At 40.1% G+C, this 15672-nt stretch overlaps 1 protein-coding gene across 2 annotated transcripts in view; it reads right to left on the bottom strand.

Annotated features, from left to right (window-relative positions):
• Positions 1-3316: 3316 nt before the first annotated feature.
• The window catches only part of ST6GALNAC5 (ST6 N-acetylgalactosaminide alpha-2,6-sialyltransferase 5), a 176216-nt gene continuing 163860 nt past the window's right edge, over positions 3317-15672 (bottom strand). Inside the window, exons 5-6 of one of the 2 annotated variants that reach the window (XM_060624981.3) lie at positions 8354-8614; positions 3317-3424 (exon numbers count right to left, since the gene is read on the bottom strand). In XM_060624981.3, coding sequence (XP_060480964.3) covers positions 8383-8614 — 232 coding nt within the window. In that variant the 3' untranslated portion in view covers positions 3317-3424; positions 8354-8382. Of the gene's footprint in view, positions 3425-7148; positions 8615-15672 lie in introns of those variants that run through there. The other variant, XM_060624980.3, reaches the window with a different exon arrangement.

Raw genomic sequence — 15672 nt, forward strand, 5'->3', positions numbered from 1 at the left:
AGAGGGAGACATGAATCTGAAACAGGCTCCAGGCTCTGAGTGGTCAGCACAGAGCCTGACACGGGGCTCGAACTCACAGACTGCGAGATCATGACCTGAGCCGAAGTCGGAGGCTCAACCGACTGAGCCACCCAGGCGCCCCTCAACTTCCTTATTCATCAAGGAGATGTAAATCTAAAGCCATGCCAATTTACCACTATATAGCCGGCAAAAGGGATACATTTGTAAGGATTCCCAACACCAAGCACTGGTAAGTACATAGGGCACCTGGAGCTCTGCTATTGCTGGTGGGAGTGTCGAATGGTGCAACCACTTTGGAAAACTGGCAATATCTAGTAAGGCCTAGCACAGACGTACCTGCGACTCAGCAATTCCACTCCTTGCCATATACCCAATAGAAACAAGCTCTGTGTCCATTGAAACAAATATACAAGAATGTTCATAACAACTGTATTCATGGTAGCCCTAAACTGGAAACAACCCAACGACCACCAATATTAGCATTGCTAATTCTAATGTGAAGTGATCCTATACAGCAATGAAAAAGAACCACTGCTATAGGCATGAACAGGGATGAATCTTACAAACATAATTTTGGCTGAAAGAAGCCAGACACAAACTATATAACATCTAATTCTATTTATATGAAGTTTAAAAACTGACAAAACAAATCTACATTGGTGGATGGAAGAAAGTGTTCACCCTTGACAGGGAGGCTGACTGCAAGAGAGTATGAACGAACCTTCTGGGGTGCTGGAAATATGCTATATTGTCATCTTAATAGTGGTGACACGGGTGGAAGGATGTATAAAATTTCATCACTCTATATACATAAAGTTTGTGTACGTTATTGGATGAAAATACCTTGGCAAAACTAGTCATGTTAAAAAAAAAAGAAATCAGCAAGATATTCTTCAGGAAGAATAAAGTGAGGGAAAAATTGCCCTATAAGATTCAAGGACTTATTATAAAGCTGTACTAATTAAGACTGTGTGGTATTAGTACAGAGATAGACAATTTGATTAGAATGAAACAGAATATAGAGGACAGAAATAAATCCCCATATATATATATATATATATATATATATATATATATATATAGAAAATTGATTGCTGATCTTTGGAGAAGAATGAATTCTTCAGTAAATGGTACTAGGGCAATTGGTATTTATAGAAAACAAAAGCAAGTTCTACTTTACTTTGTCTATTATACAAAAATATAAATCTCTTACTGCCACAAGAGAGACAAAATTTTGAAAATTTTAAGAATAAAATATAAGGAAATAATTATTGATCAGGAACAGGGCAAGATTTATTAAAGAGGGTAGAAGAAGCTCTAATCACATACAAAGATAAGAAACATGACTACATTGAAATTTAAAACTTCTGTTCATTGAAAGTTACCATAGAGAAAAAGAAAAGATAGGCTACAAACTGGAAGAGGATATTTGCAAACATATCATCAACAAAAAATACTATCCAGAATATATTAAGAATTCTTTAAGAGAAAAAAGGAAAAGTGAACTAACCCACCAGGAAACTGGATAAAAATGGATAGGCATTTTACAGATGAGAGAACACTAATGGAAGAGAAAACATGCTAAACATAAGGAGAAAACAGGGGAATACAAGTCAAGATCACAATGAGACACAATTTACATGCACCAGAAGGGCAACATTTCACAGTCTGAGAATACCAACTCAAGTGTTAGCAAAAATGTGGACAACTACTGTTAGGAGTATGAAGTGTCCAACCACTTTGGATATCGCCAACCAATCTGGCGATATCGTGCACGTATGAACAATTTTACTCTACAGCTCAGCAATTTTATTCCTAGGTATACACGCTATATAAAAATTCTTACACACATGTACTAAAAAAACTTTCCAGGAATGTTCATAAAAACATTGTACATATTAGCAAAAACTGAAAACCCAAATGTTCACTGAAAGAATGAATAAAAATAAGTTCTGGAATATTCACACACTGGCATTATACAATCATGAAAATAAACTAGAGTTATATGCAAAGAAAATGGATACATCTTGGGAAGAAAAAGCAAGTTTTGTAACACTAGATACAATGTTAAGAGTCTTACAATGTTTGTTAATAGGTAAAACTAAATAACATTATTTATTGGTATATCTGTATATAGTGAAACTAGAAAGTAAGAGAATGGTAAATTGAAAATCCAAGAAAATAGAAGGAACACTCAGGCGGGCTTCAAGGATAGTGGTGATATTCTCCTTATGTCTGCGTCATAATTTGAATATTTATCACTTATTTAACATGTGTCAAATATTACATACACTGTGAATACAGTGAAATAGATTATTTCAATATTCTAATAGAAATTGCTACATATAGGGTTAAATTTCTGCTAGGAAGTACATGGTGACTGAAGGCAGAGAGACTCCAGAGACAGACCCTGTGGCTTCCAACCTGACTTTCCCACTGATTAGCTGCATGACCTTGGGAAAGTTACTCATGTGCCCTGTGGCTCAGTTTTCACATCTGTTAAAGGGGAATGATGAAAGAACCCATTTATTAGGGTTATTGTGAGGATTAATTGCAGTGTTACATGTAAAGCACTTAGGGGATGCCTAGAACATGGCAAAACACGTGTTGACTCTCATCTTCATTGCCTTAGGGCAAGACACACAACTTCTCTTACTCTCAGTTTATTTATCTGCACAATGGGATAATAAGACTTTGTGAAATTATATATATATAGCGCATGACATTGTGCAGGCCACCCTGTAGATATTCAGTAGCTAAAATATGACTTCTAAAATTTTGATTCAATCTCATGGATTTCCTATGTTTGGTTTTAAAATTAAAGAAATAGTCTCATGGTAAAGAATAAAGATGCTATGCTTGAGATGATTTATGTACATAGCAAGGACTTCTTTTACATGTAGTTAGACATGGCATTTACTAGATTTTCCCCAACATCCCAGTTGGGATTGTTTGAAACCCTGTTATAAACTGTCTTTCCTAATATTTTATGAAATAACCTTTTGTGATTACAATAAACATTTTGAAAATGTAGGAAGCTCTGTAATCCTGTCCGTTCAGAAGGAACAATTCTCTTCAGTTCCAGGTAGTGTCTTCTAGGTGTTTTTCTATGCTTTTAAAAATGAAACTGAGATCACACAGTTAAATAAATGTGTGGAAGGGTAGACAATGACAAAAAATGGATTCCATTATTTCACATGTTCAAGAAGGTAATGATTATGGTTCCTTGTGGAGGCACCCTTTGGCAGCCAACTCACCTTTACTGACTTGATTCCATCTTGCCCTCTTTTGTAACCAGGAGGTAACTGGACACCAGATGCTGGCCAAGTGGTGACTTAAGATGGCGACTGGGCTGCTCCCCCTGGGGCACCTTCTCTCAAGAGTTCTCTTCTCTCCTCACATTCTGGTAGGGATAAAAACATTTGGGATCTGCTTCATGGAAGCAAAAGGGTTTTTGGAGTTCTTTGTTTCATTTTGATTTTAAGATAAATGTATACTTAATTGTTATAGACTCTCAGAAATCACCAGTTGGATTCCCAGCAGCTTTAGGAAGCTGTCAAGTTTAACGCAGGCTGCAACTCATCTCATTTTAGCCTCCTTTTTGTAGTTGAACCAGAGAAGTTAGAGCCCAGGCTGCCTCTCCGCCTTTTTATGTATGATATAGCATTTGTCAATATTAAATTTAATGTGTGCTAAGAGCAGCTTGCTAACAGTGAGAACACAAAGCTTGCTGAACTTCACTTTGTCTGTGTGTTCAGTACAGCCAACATTAACAAACCTAATGAATTCAGCTACATTATCCTACCCAAATCTAGGTCAGTTCTGTTGATTAAAAATGTTACAGGTTTGAGGACTGACCCTGTAAAAACTCACTTAAAATTTAACTACTTCATCACTTTTTCTGTCTCCTATACTTCTCAAATGGAAGAATATATACCAATTACCAATCCAATGGGCCACCATTAAGAGGTCATCATCAACAACAGACATTTATTGAGCGCCTACTGGGTGCAAGGCACTGTACTAGGCAGGGGGCTACAAAGACAAAGGAAAAACAGTCCCTGCTCTCAAAGAGCTTACAATCTAAAGAGACTAACAGGACACATACATAAAGAGACAAGGACAATTCAAGGTAGCATATAATATTAGGGCACTGAGGAAAAACAAACACAATCACAGCCTTTTTTTGCTTTTCTATGGCGGCTCAATACCCTGAGTAGGTAGGGATGAGTGGGCTAGAATAGAGGGCTTCCTCCTGCTCGTTTTTTAAGCCTATAGACCCTCTCTCATCTCTTTCCACTCCAAAGTATTTTCTGGATGTCCTAGAACCTAGGTAGCAGATTCACTTTTCCCCCCAAGGCCTAAGTATTATAGTACTCTTTGAGGTGGCCTTCTGATAAGGTGACCCACTGTCCCAGTTTGCCTGGGACTTGTCCTAGTTTTAGCACAGAAAATCTGTCCTGAAACTCCTCCCCTCCCTACTTCCTCCAGCCTGGGGGAAACCAGGATGGTACTTCTGAAGTACCCAGTCCCATAGCCAGATGTAGTCGTCCCACCTGCGATGGTCATTGCCTGGCAGGGCCTACCCTGAATCTGGTCCCCAAGTAGGTCTCTAGTTTAAAAACCTACAAGGAATACCTTAACAGCCTCCAAAGACTGCTGGCTTAAGAGCCCATTGTAAACAAAAGAAGACAATCAGGAGAGAATGACAGCAGAAAGATGGAACTGAGGTTCAAGAGAGAAGCAGGGATCACTGGATCGGGTATGACATATGACATATGTTAGAAGATCACCTCCTAACACTGTAAAGAGCATAGAGATCTCAACGTAAATCTATTTAATACTCTGAATCTTCACTCCAGTGGAATTCAGAGTATATTTCCAAAATGAGGTCACTCCTACATAAGGGCAAATATTTGTGTGGGTGTTAAACAGGTACCTATGTATTCAAATCACAGTGCATTAATCCTGACCGAATTCCAATGTGTTCCTTTCACTTGTACCTACCATTCATTTAGCTTCCGAGTCAATAATTTTAACTTTTGAGGTGAGTTCTTATTTCAGAATGAGGTTATATCCTTCAATTTTAATGTAATTAAAATAGATCGGTAATGGAGACTATTTCAGCAAACAAAGGTAATCTGTCTTGAGAGGCATTGTTTGGAATCTGATACACATACACATACCTGGCAGTAATTTAAGGATTCCAAGAGACCACACACAAATTTCTCTTTCAGGTGCAGTATTTTGTGTTTTGCTTGCATTTATTTTTTGAAGAAAAGCTCTCACTCTGAAGTCTTAGGACCTTGGAAGTTCCTGAATCGCTCTGGTTTTATGTCTAGCCCTTAGGTTAGCACATACCAGGGTTAGTGAAGCACAGGGACTTAGTTACCAAACACCCATTAACCATAATGGAAATCACACAGCAAAGTCCCCATGCAGCACACTGAATATTTACCTCCTAATGTTCTTTTAATGTACGCTTTCTTGGGTGAATATTTACTGTAGAATATTAAATGTAAGATTCCTCTTTTTATGGGCCATTTGAAGTGATTGATTTTGTTTGTGAATTCCTGTATCTTTGCCCATAATGGCTATCTATTGTAATGGCCTCTGCCAAATGTTCTTGCGTTGAGATAACAGACGCCATGGATCGGCCAGCTGTGGCTTTGTATTATTGTGGTCTTAAAAGCTAGGAGGTAGCTGATGACACAGTTGGGAAAGAAGAAAAAGGTGTGTAACATAACGAGTCTGACTAAGGCTTCCAACACAAATGGATATTGAAATCACTGAGGTCTGTAAACATGGTTCTGTAGTCATCTTTTATATCAGAACTGGTGTTTAATGGTGCTGAATGGTGTTGAGACCCATAGTCACTAAACGACACTGGCAAGATAAGAATTCAATTGCCCACAGTCAGGACCGTCAGCACAATCTATCAGAGTTCTAGGCATTTTCTTTAAATGCTATAATAAAAACCACTGCCCATGTGATAATTCTTGTACTTATTTATACCATATTTTTAAAAATATAAATCCACATACATATCTTAGCTACGTTTAGATTTAAGCTATGGCCCCAGTGAAGCCAGGAATTTCAGAATTTGGTTGCTTTTCACTCTTTTGAGTATTTGGGAGGAAGAAGTTGCAAAAAAGATGGGAGTTGTCAGATGGTCTTTAAAAAACAAACAAACAAAAAAAACCCCAAAAAACAAATCCTAAAACCTAAAGATAACACAGGCATTTGAGATATTATTAGAGTAGGTAATACAGCTATATCTTCACATGTCCCAAGTATGCCTTTCCAAATTTCCATAAAAATAAAACTTGTTAAAGGAGCCCACTTACATCTGAACAACATAATGTCTTCAAGCGATGGTAAAGGTGGCCTATAAATCAATCATGAAATTCATGCTCTTTTTCATACGTTCACAAAGTGTCGTGTGTTTAGAGTCCATGCTGCAGAAGGCTGTGCTGGAATAAAATTCTACAGTCTCTTTAAAAGCGATGAGAAAACTTAAAGAACACATACATTTCAATTGTACTGGCTTTTAACAGCTCAAGCTAGACCACAATTAATACCAACTTTGTTTCTGCTGTATAAATATCTGGACTATGTCTGCATCTCAAGCACAGCACTCCATATAATTAATAGTACTAGTTAGTGCAAGGGAATGGAATCTTAACAGTAATTAAGGAAAGGGAAAGGAAGTGGCAATGTGAGAAACCTTCTTTAATCACAGGTCAGGTCATGTTCTGTAAAACACTGTCAGTCCGTACATAATACTTGCTGGTGCCTTCAAATCTAACATCGGAAAAGCTAACGCCTTCTAAGTCATGTGTAAAGAAAACACTGGTATATTTTTTTAAAAAGACTATTTTTGAAGAATATCACCAGCTTAAACGAAGATCTTTCCTAGTAATTGATATCTTGGCCCTGAATAAAATAAGTCCTTCATACTCCTCCAGACCAGGGAATGGCTGTGAATATAATGTATGTATGACTTGCAATGAGTGAATCTGAAGAGTTCACAGGATAAATGAGTCGTATGCTAGGGAATCTCCTTGTATTATCTTCTCACTGATTCAAAGACAGTTCCTTGTTCCTGGAGCCAGGGACCATCACAGTTCTCTTTCTCAGTTTTTTCCTTTTTTCCTTTTTTTTTTTTTTTGTGGTGCAAGAAACACCAGAAAAGCAGGGGGGCAGTTTGTAGCCAATGGGGACCAGGAAGGAAGTTATGTTTTTAACCACAGAGGGAGATAGATAGCAGGGGAATGAAAAGATCCCCTATAATCAGGCTTTTGCTACTGCAGAAGCCCCATCATTCCAAGTGCAAAGTCCTTAAATGCGTCAACGAGAGGCTCACAGAATGTTACATTTGGAAGGAAAAGTATGCGGTCGTCTGGTACAGGGACATCATTGTCAGACAAGAAAACGAGGGTTTTACGTCAGGTAACCTACATCAACCATTACTAAAGACAACTATCTTTAAGTTTCTTTTGTTAGTATTGTTTCGTTGTAATAACACAGTTTTTGGTTTTCAATTTTGTCATTTAGAACATTTCCTTATGTTAGAAAATGTCATGGCTATTCTTGAAGCCTAAGGGTTCAAAAAATACAATGCAACATTTCCAAGCCAATGGCATGCTAACAGTGAGCATCGTGAACACAGTCACTCGCCAACCCTATTCTAGGTGTTTTCCAACCATCATTCAGGATAAAAGAGTTAAGAAGGATAAATTACCACATAATCATAATCTATAAAAATACTGGCCTAGAGTGCACTAAAAAACTCTCAGTAAATAAATATTGGGCATTTGTTTTATGAAAGTCAGTGGAGATGTGCTCTTCAGAAATCATGTCCATACTTTCAGGCTGCTTTTTTTTTTTTTTTTTTTTTTTTTTTAAACAAATCACACACACAGAGCCCAACAGATGACAAAGATTATAGATCAGGTTAGGATACAACTTGATAGAAAAATGTCTTTTGATGTGGTATTTCTATAAAGGAATACAACTAACATTGTTGAGTTGCTTGTGTTTCAGTTTTGAAGGCAATACTTAAGAGATCCAGAATGATTTTTAGCCATGGCAGCATCATTGAAATGAGTGGTTAGCTCCTAAGGTAACCCCTTTTGAAAGGGATGATACTCATTAGGACATATTAATTCTGGAATTTCTCCTTACAAACCAACTGCACTGCTTGGTAGTCATGCCTCACAGGCATCTGTACATGTTGCTTCTGGAGGAGTTTCCTGCTCGCAGTTTTGTCCCTCTTCTGTGTCTAGTGGCTCAGAAAGTTCAGTGGCCTGGTGTCTGATACAGTACGTACTTGAGATTTCGGTCTGGCACGCTCATTCCTCAGAACACAGGTTTATTCTCAGGATGATTTATAGCAAGTGATTCTGGTTTCCAGTTTGGTTGAAAGAAGTGAATGTTGAATGTCCGTGCCCAGTTCTTAAAGACGCGTTTCTCTGTGATAAAGCGGTGATGACTACCCTTCCGTCCTCGCTCGTGGGAGAGGTACATTGTACATTCATCAGGTCCAAAAGGTTCGTAATAGTGATAAGGTACTGAAGGGTGATTGGGGTCCCTGTAGGAGGAAAATGAGATAGCTGAACAGAGGGGAAAAAATTCCTTTGGCTGATTAAGCTGATAAGCACAACTCATATTTCCAAGTTAAATAAATTTCAATGAATAGTTTTTCTGAGATGTACACAGTAAGCAAGTGGAAAGGTTTTGGGGTTGTGAAATAAATGCGCTGACCGTCATTATCAAACAGAGTAAAAGTATACCATAGGACCTTCAGGTTTTGGGTATTAAAAAATTATTTTAATGTTTATTTATTTTTGAGAGAGGGAGAACACAAGCAGGGGAAGGCAGAGAGAGCAGGAGACACAGAATCTGAAGCAGGCTCCAGGCTCTGAGCTGTCAGCACAGAGCCTGACAGGGGGCTCAAACCCATTAACTGTGAGATCATGGCCTGAGCTGAAGTCAGATGCTTAACCGAGTGAGCCACCCAGGTACCCCCAGGTTTTGGGGATTTAGAAATTACGTATTACTAAAAGTTCCTACTTCTACTCTTGCCCTGTAAAGTCTATATAGCATAAGCAGCTATTTACAAAACAAAAACACATCACATCACCTTCCCCATTCCACCCCTGCTAAATCCTCCAGAGGCTTCTAATTATCCTAAAAGCATGGCTTATAGGGTGTTAAGTGAGTTGGTTCTTCCCCAGAGTCTTCTCCTAACCCAGCCTTGCCCACTATGCTCCAGACATACTGGTCTTTCTGGTCGTCAAGTTGGTCAACCTCGACCTTGAGGCCTTTGAATTTGAGGGCAGTCACATGGTGGTCACGTGCTCCTACCAGTTCACTCCTTCTTACCATTGGGGATCTACTTAAATGTATCCCCTGCAGAGAGGCATTACCTGACACCTGCCCCTTTGCTCCCTTTCAGTGAGATTGACTGTAAGCATTAACCACTCTCCAGAATTGCTGTTGTTTATACTTGTTTATTGTCTGTTCATGATGGCAGGCCTTTGTCTTGTTCCTAGTAGGTGCTCAATAAATAACTTTTGAATTTCTGGTGTTGAAGGACATGTATATGGAGTTAGCAGCTAAACAGCAAACCTCTAAAGACAACTTCTCCTCCAACATGGAAAGTTGATGATCCTAGTTTGAAAGACAGCAAGCACGATGCCACAACTTTCCTCTTGTTTCTCTAGGTAGACTATGGACTCAAATCCAGAAATTCTAAATCCTTAATCCTTGCATTGAAAAAATGCCCAATATTTTTTCTGTGTCTCTATCCCTATTTCGCTCCAAATGAGAAACACTGGCTCATTTCTTCAAGGCAGTGGGCAAAGGATGAACATGTGGGGGTGGTTGGGTGCCCTGTTGTAGGTTACTAACACATCTAACCCCCAAAGAGCCCTGACCTCAGACTGGTTTCCATTCTAGTCTAGTCCACTCTACCTCTGCAGTCTTGAAGCCTAGATGATAAAATTAGTCAAGATATCCCAGCAGGGTAAACCTTTCTATCTTGAGCTACATTCACCAATTGGCTTTGTTGCAGAGCTTAGTGTTTCTCTTAAAAGGCCCAGGCAAACCACATTTCCATGCCTGGAGCCTTGGGGTCCCCACTCCAGTAACTCGGACTCTACTCTAACTTTGTTTCCCAGAGATGTTCATCCTGCTAGACACCTATTTGTTTTCTTCAGAGGAGATCAATACACAAATAGCTTCTAGAGTAGCAACTTTACTGAGGTCAGGGATCGAAGTCTTTTATCAAGAGGGGTGTCAAGTTCGTGGCTCTGACAACAATAAACCTTTTGAGCTGCCTCTCCTCTGAGGTTAAAGTTCTTCCAGGAAGTGAGATTTATTTTTGTCATGCAGTGTTTAAACGTTCCTCATCCTGGGTTGGATGTTATTCTGAATTAATGCTCCGCATCTCTATCATGCTCATCTCGAAGTATCTCTGCATTCTCTAGTGAAACATCAGGTCCAAGCCTGTTTCGTTAATATAGATTTCCCTTATAAACTTACTACAGAAGTCCCTTAAAATTTAGTAGAAAATATTTTCAGTCCAGAAAATACACTCTAAGAAGAATTCAAGTTGGAACTGACCACCACGAAGAAAAGAATAAACAACAAAACCCAGAAATTGGTCAGACAAATGTCCTCAGATTCACTCTGCCAAATTCACTCTGCCATGGCAAACTTTGGGTTAAGCCTTTATTCTGATATAAATCAAGTTTTAAACCTGATTTATCTACACTTTGAACATATTACTGGCATCAATCTGATTAAAGAAACAATTACATTTCCAAAAATATCATGAGATTGAGTTGGCATCTAAAAATACAGAGAAATTGGAAACCAGCTAAAGGATGCTATATGGGGATCAATTTCCTTATTCAGGAAGACCATCTCTTTGAATGAAAACTTATCTGGCTCCATATTTATCACCGAAAGGGAGAATTAAGTTTACACATTTAGTTATTATGATTTCAAAAGCGTCCACATAAGTGAGGGTTGTTTCCACACTTTAGAAACTCTGTCCAAATGGCAGAGGAGTGCTTTGTGGGCCTTGAGAAGGCAGAGCCAAAGCGACTGCAGGAACAGCCCTCCCGATTGAAAGCCTGCCATCAGCAGCAATCCGCTGTGCCATTCAGGAAGCCCTTTGCAGTGGAAGGTCTTAATTCCTTAGGTCTTTTCTCAAACCTGACTTTCTAAAGGCTGCCATAGCCTTTTCTTCCTCCACCTGACCCAAATGAAAACAGCAATAAATATCAGCAGAATTTCCACACCGGGAGGCTCCCATTGTAAAAGGGAGGATTCTGGCACCCAAGTTCCTGTTTTGGGGATGAAGGTGTGGGGGCGGCGGGAAGCAGTGCTGAGAAAATCACAGAGCCAGTTCCCCACGTGGCTGCAGCTTGTCAGCAGCGCTCCAAGGACCACCTCAGGAATAAATCCTGCAAAATCATGTGCAGAAGGATTTTTGTTTCTTTACAGAGGAAGCAGAGGGGAGGGGAAGTGAAAGAACTAACATTGAGTGCACACAGGGAGCTTTAAAGAAATATCATTGCCTGTGTTCCACCTCCACAAGTTCTGGTTTAATTGATTTGGAGATGGTCCCAGGCATGGGAGTATTTTAAAAAGTGCCTTCAGTTTGAGTATCAAAATAAATAATTGTAGTACTGGATTATAAAACCCATAAAATAAAATAAATGTCCATGAGTCCATGATGATTTCAATAAATAACTGAATTTATAAATAAATGAGGAAGAAGAAACAGCATTTCCTTACAGAAAATTTCCAATTAATAAATCTAGAGAGAATGAGGGAATAGAGAAATCACCACTCGAACAACCCCATAATTGTTGCAGGCAAGGTGCTCAGATGAATGAAACATTAGTGGGGAAAAAAGATGAAGAGAAATAGGTTATTTGCATGAAGTATCTCCCCCAAGATATTTATTAATGACAAAGGGAAAGATAATAACTTCACAGTGAGTAAACCCAGCAGATGCCACCTCAGCCAAGTGATTAAGGTGAACATTGCCAGTAATAAGACATCTGATTCCTTCATGAAGATAGAAAAGAAAAAAAGAAAGACCTTTGACATCATGTGCCTGTTGACATGGGACGCTGGGAAGGGCTTACTGCTCTCACTTACCCTCCCTGGGAATGGATACCCTCAATCCAATCATGAGAAAACATCACACAGATTCAAAGTGAGGGGCCTCCGACACTAATGCCCAGATTCTGTAAAGTCATGAAAGATAAGGAAAGGCTGAAAAACTGTCACAGATAAGGGGAGAGCGAGGAGACAGGATAACTAAACGCAAAGGGATCCTGGAGGAGATCAAGGGCATCAGCAGGAAAACTGGTGAGATCTGAACAAGGTTCAGGTAAGAGTTTTGTATGGGTGCTAATTTCTTAGTATTTATAATTATGCAAAATGTTAACATTAGGGGAAGCTGGGCGAAGGGTATGCAAGAATTCTCTGTGCTATGACTGCAACTTTTTTGGTACATTTAAAACTTCTTCAGAAAAAAAATTTAAAAAACGGTAACGTTAAAAAGTGCCTTAGGAGATTATAATATGCAGCTAGGTTGAAGGTGGGTGATTTAGTTAAGTACCTCCTAGGCTTTGGTGCTTCACTTACATTATCTCTTTCATTTCTTCATCAGGCAAGTAAGTAAGTATAAGGTAAGTATCACTGCTCCATTTGCTGAGTGAGCCTCTGGCACACAGGTGGTGTCCAGTGCCTGGCTTTAAGCACACAGCCTCACTCGTGGGCCATGCGAGAAGCTAGATATGACCATTTCAGCCCAAACCAGAGTGCACAGCACTTCACGTGATTTAATTCTCACAGCGCCCCTGGGAGAGAGGTACTGTTATTTCCCCCGTTTTACAGATGACAGAACTCATGCATAGAAAAACTGAAGACTTTCAGGGCTCAGATTTGGACCAAAGCTGTACTCCTAAGGGTGAAGCTCTGTATTTTGGAAAAACTTCTGCTCCTTCGGGTGGATGTCTGTACCAAGGGCACCCCAGGTTCCTATTGGAAAATGGTTTGGAACAACTCTGTCCTGGCTGCATTCTCCCAGCACCTCCCAGCCTCGGGCTCATTTCCAATCATGTTCACTAATATTAATGGTAACAGGAGTTTGGAATATCCCATTTTTGAATCTTCTAAAGCTAAGCTGTACAACTGGAGGAAACCTTATACAGTATTAGCAGGCATGGAAGAATACTTTCATTTCTGGGCATGATCTGGATCAACCCTGATCTGTTGGTTTGGGCTGAGCTATCTACAAGGCTACAAGTGACCCAAGGAGAGAACGGTGGCTTTGCCTCTCTCTAGAGCTCTCAGACACTCTCTAAACACACTTCTATACTTGGCATGGTACCTGGCATACAGTAGATAGTTAGGAAATGCTTGAGGAATAGAGCCGAATCAACAGCTGTCAAGGGTCTAGGGTGTTCTGAAACTGGCTCGCACTGGGGGCCTTTAGGGACACTATGTAGCATTCAGAAGAAAATGTGCCTATAGCAGGACTTCCTATACATCTGCTTCATCCCTATGAGACCTGCTGAGTCACCTTTACTGTGTTGCCTCAATTTCTTGTCCTTACAGCCTCTTTTGGAAGGAAAACATCTGCACACCTTGGAAGCCAGTGGAATAATACCGGTGAATCTGGAACACAGAGAGCACTGAGAGCCTGCAGCTGTCTGTGCTTCACAGGGCAAAGAGCCAAAGTGAGTCATCTGAACCCCCCACTCACTCCCAACCCAGGCACCTCAGGTGGTGCTATAACATCTCTTATTAGATCAGTGGACCCATAGGAGAAGAGAGTAATGAAAATACCCCATGACTGCTAAGAGTTGGTCAAATTATGGCAAAGACGGAAGAAGGAAATCATGGCAAAGATAAGCATCTAAGAAAAAATACAAAAATATATCTGAAGTCTACTTCATAAAATGTGAACCTCTCAGGCGCATTACCATTCCACACCTGTCCTCTGTAAGCATCTGATTCAACACGGTGGACTGTCGCCAACTAGGAACTTTCCCTGTTACACTGGCAGCTTTATTAATGTTCACTAGCTAATAATTCTAGCAGAATCAACTCTCTGATATTCACGATACCTTTGAGATGTCCTTCACATTATGGATGAGATATTAATTTAGTTCCATGACAGTGATCACTCTGAGTCATTACTCTGCTAATTAATACTCAAGAAATGATGGGTGACAGAGAGTTGTAAACTTGGTAATGTGTTAAGTATGACCAGAAATAAGATTATTAGGTAAAATTTAAATGCTTGGCCCATTATTATCGCAAATAATTTACAGTAGAAAATGAGATTAAAAATACTCACCATAACTTAGTTTGGAAGGCAATGATAACAAGATTTTTTTCATTGCAATTTATAGTTCATCCAGAGAGAATGGATTTGGCTTCCTATATGGATATGGCATGACTTAAGGGTCTACTGTCCATATGATAATATATTTTGAGACTGTCTCTGGTGCAGCGTGACATTAATTTTCCCCAGCTTTCAGAATACTGATGAGCCTGGAGTCAGTGATAGAGGCAGGATGGAGACTAATTGTCTGATGCCCGAGCCCCTCTGTGAAGGCCCAGCACTGGCTCTGGCACAGAATGAAAACAGGTGGCCACCACTGACTTCCCAAGACCCTTGAAATCTGAATTTGCCATTTGCTAATTATACTTTTCATTCCCCGGCACTTTCGGTATTGGGATCAATATAAAATCAGTTTCTTAAACACTGCCAAGGAAAGGAAGGTTTTCCTCTATTTGTTGAATCAATCAATACTGAATGCATACTATGTGCCAGACACAATAACAATGTGGGGAGGCACGACCCCTCCTCTTGAAGAGACTACGGGCAAATAAAGGATATGGACAAATGCATCCGTGAGGTGGGACAGGGGAGGGGTGACGGAGAGCCCAGTGGGGGCCCAGGTAGGGTCTGCCTCAGGAGGTGAGGGAAAGCCTGGAGGAGATCCTGCTGCATGTGAAACAGTGGAGTGGGGCCCTGGACACCTGCATTCAAATCCTAGCTCTGTCACTTACCGGCTCCATGACTGGGCAAGTGTTTTCAGTCTTTAAGCTTCACATGTGAAATCACAATAATAATAATGCTTATCTCATGGGATTATCATAAAGCTTCAATGAAATGGTGCATGTATTCATACTAAGCGCAGGGCCGGCACATGGTATGTCCAGGAAAATATCAGTCATTAATATTATTGTAAAGAGCCAGCAGCAATCAGCCAGATTAAGAAGGTGGGGATGGAAATTCCAAACTGAGGGCAAAAGGCCCTCTGTTGTCTGCAGGGCGAGTTCCTTTAGAAGTTTTCAGTATGGCAAAAAGAAGTCTGAGTGAGGCAAGAAGATGAGACTGAAGCAGATGCAGAAGCCAGGTCCTGATAGGCTGTGTGCTAGGCTAAGAATGTGAACTCTGCTCTAAAAGCTTTGGGGAGCTGCTGAGGGGTGTAACTGGCAGAGTCAGACGTGGCTTATCCAGCTACAGTGGGGTCTGGAGAGGAAAGAGAAAGGCTGGAGTTGGGGAAAGCAGCCAGGGGGCTACTGTAGCACCAAACTAAGGAGGAA

The sequence above is a fragment of the Panthera onca genome, chromosome C1, assembly GCF_046562875.1.
Source record: "Panthera onca isolate mPanOnc1 chromosome C1, mPanOnc1 haplotype 2, whole genome shotgun sequence".
NCBI classification, from domain to species: domain Eukaryota; kingdom Metazoa; phylum Chordata; class Mammalia; order Carnivora; family Felidae; genus Panthera; species Panthera onca.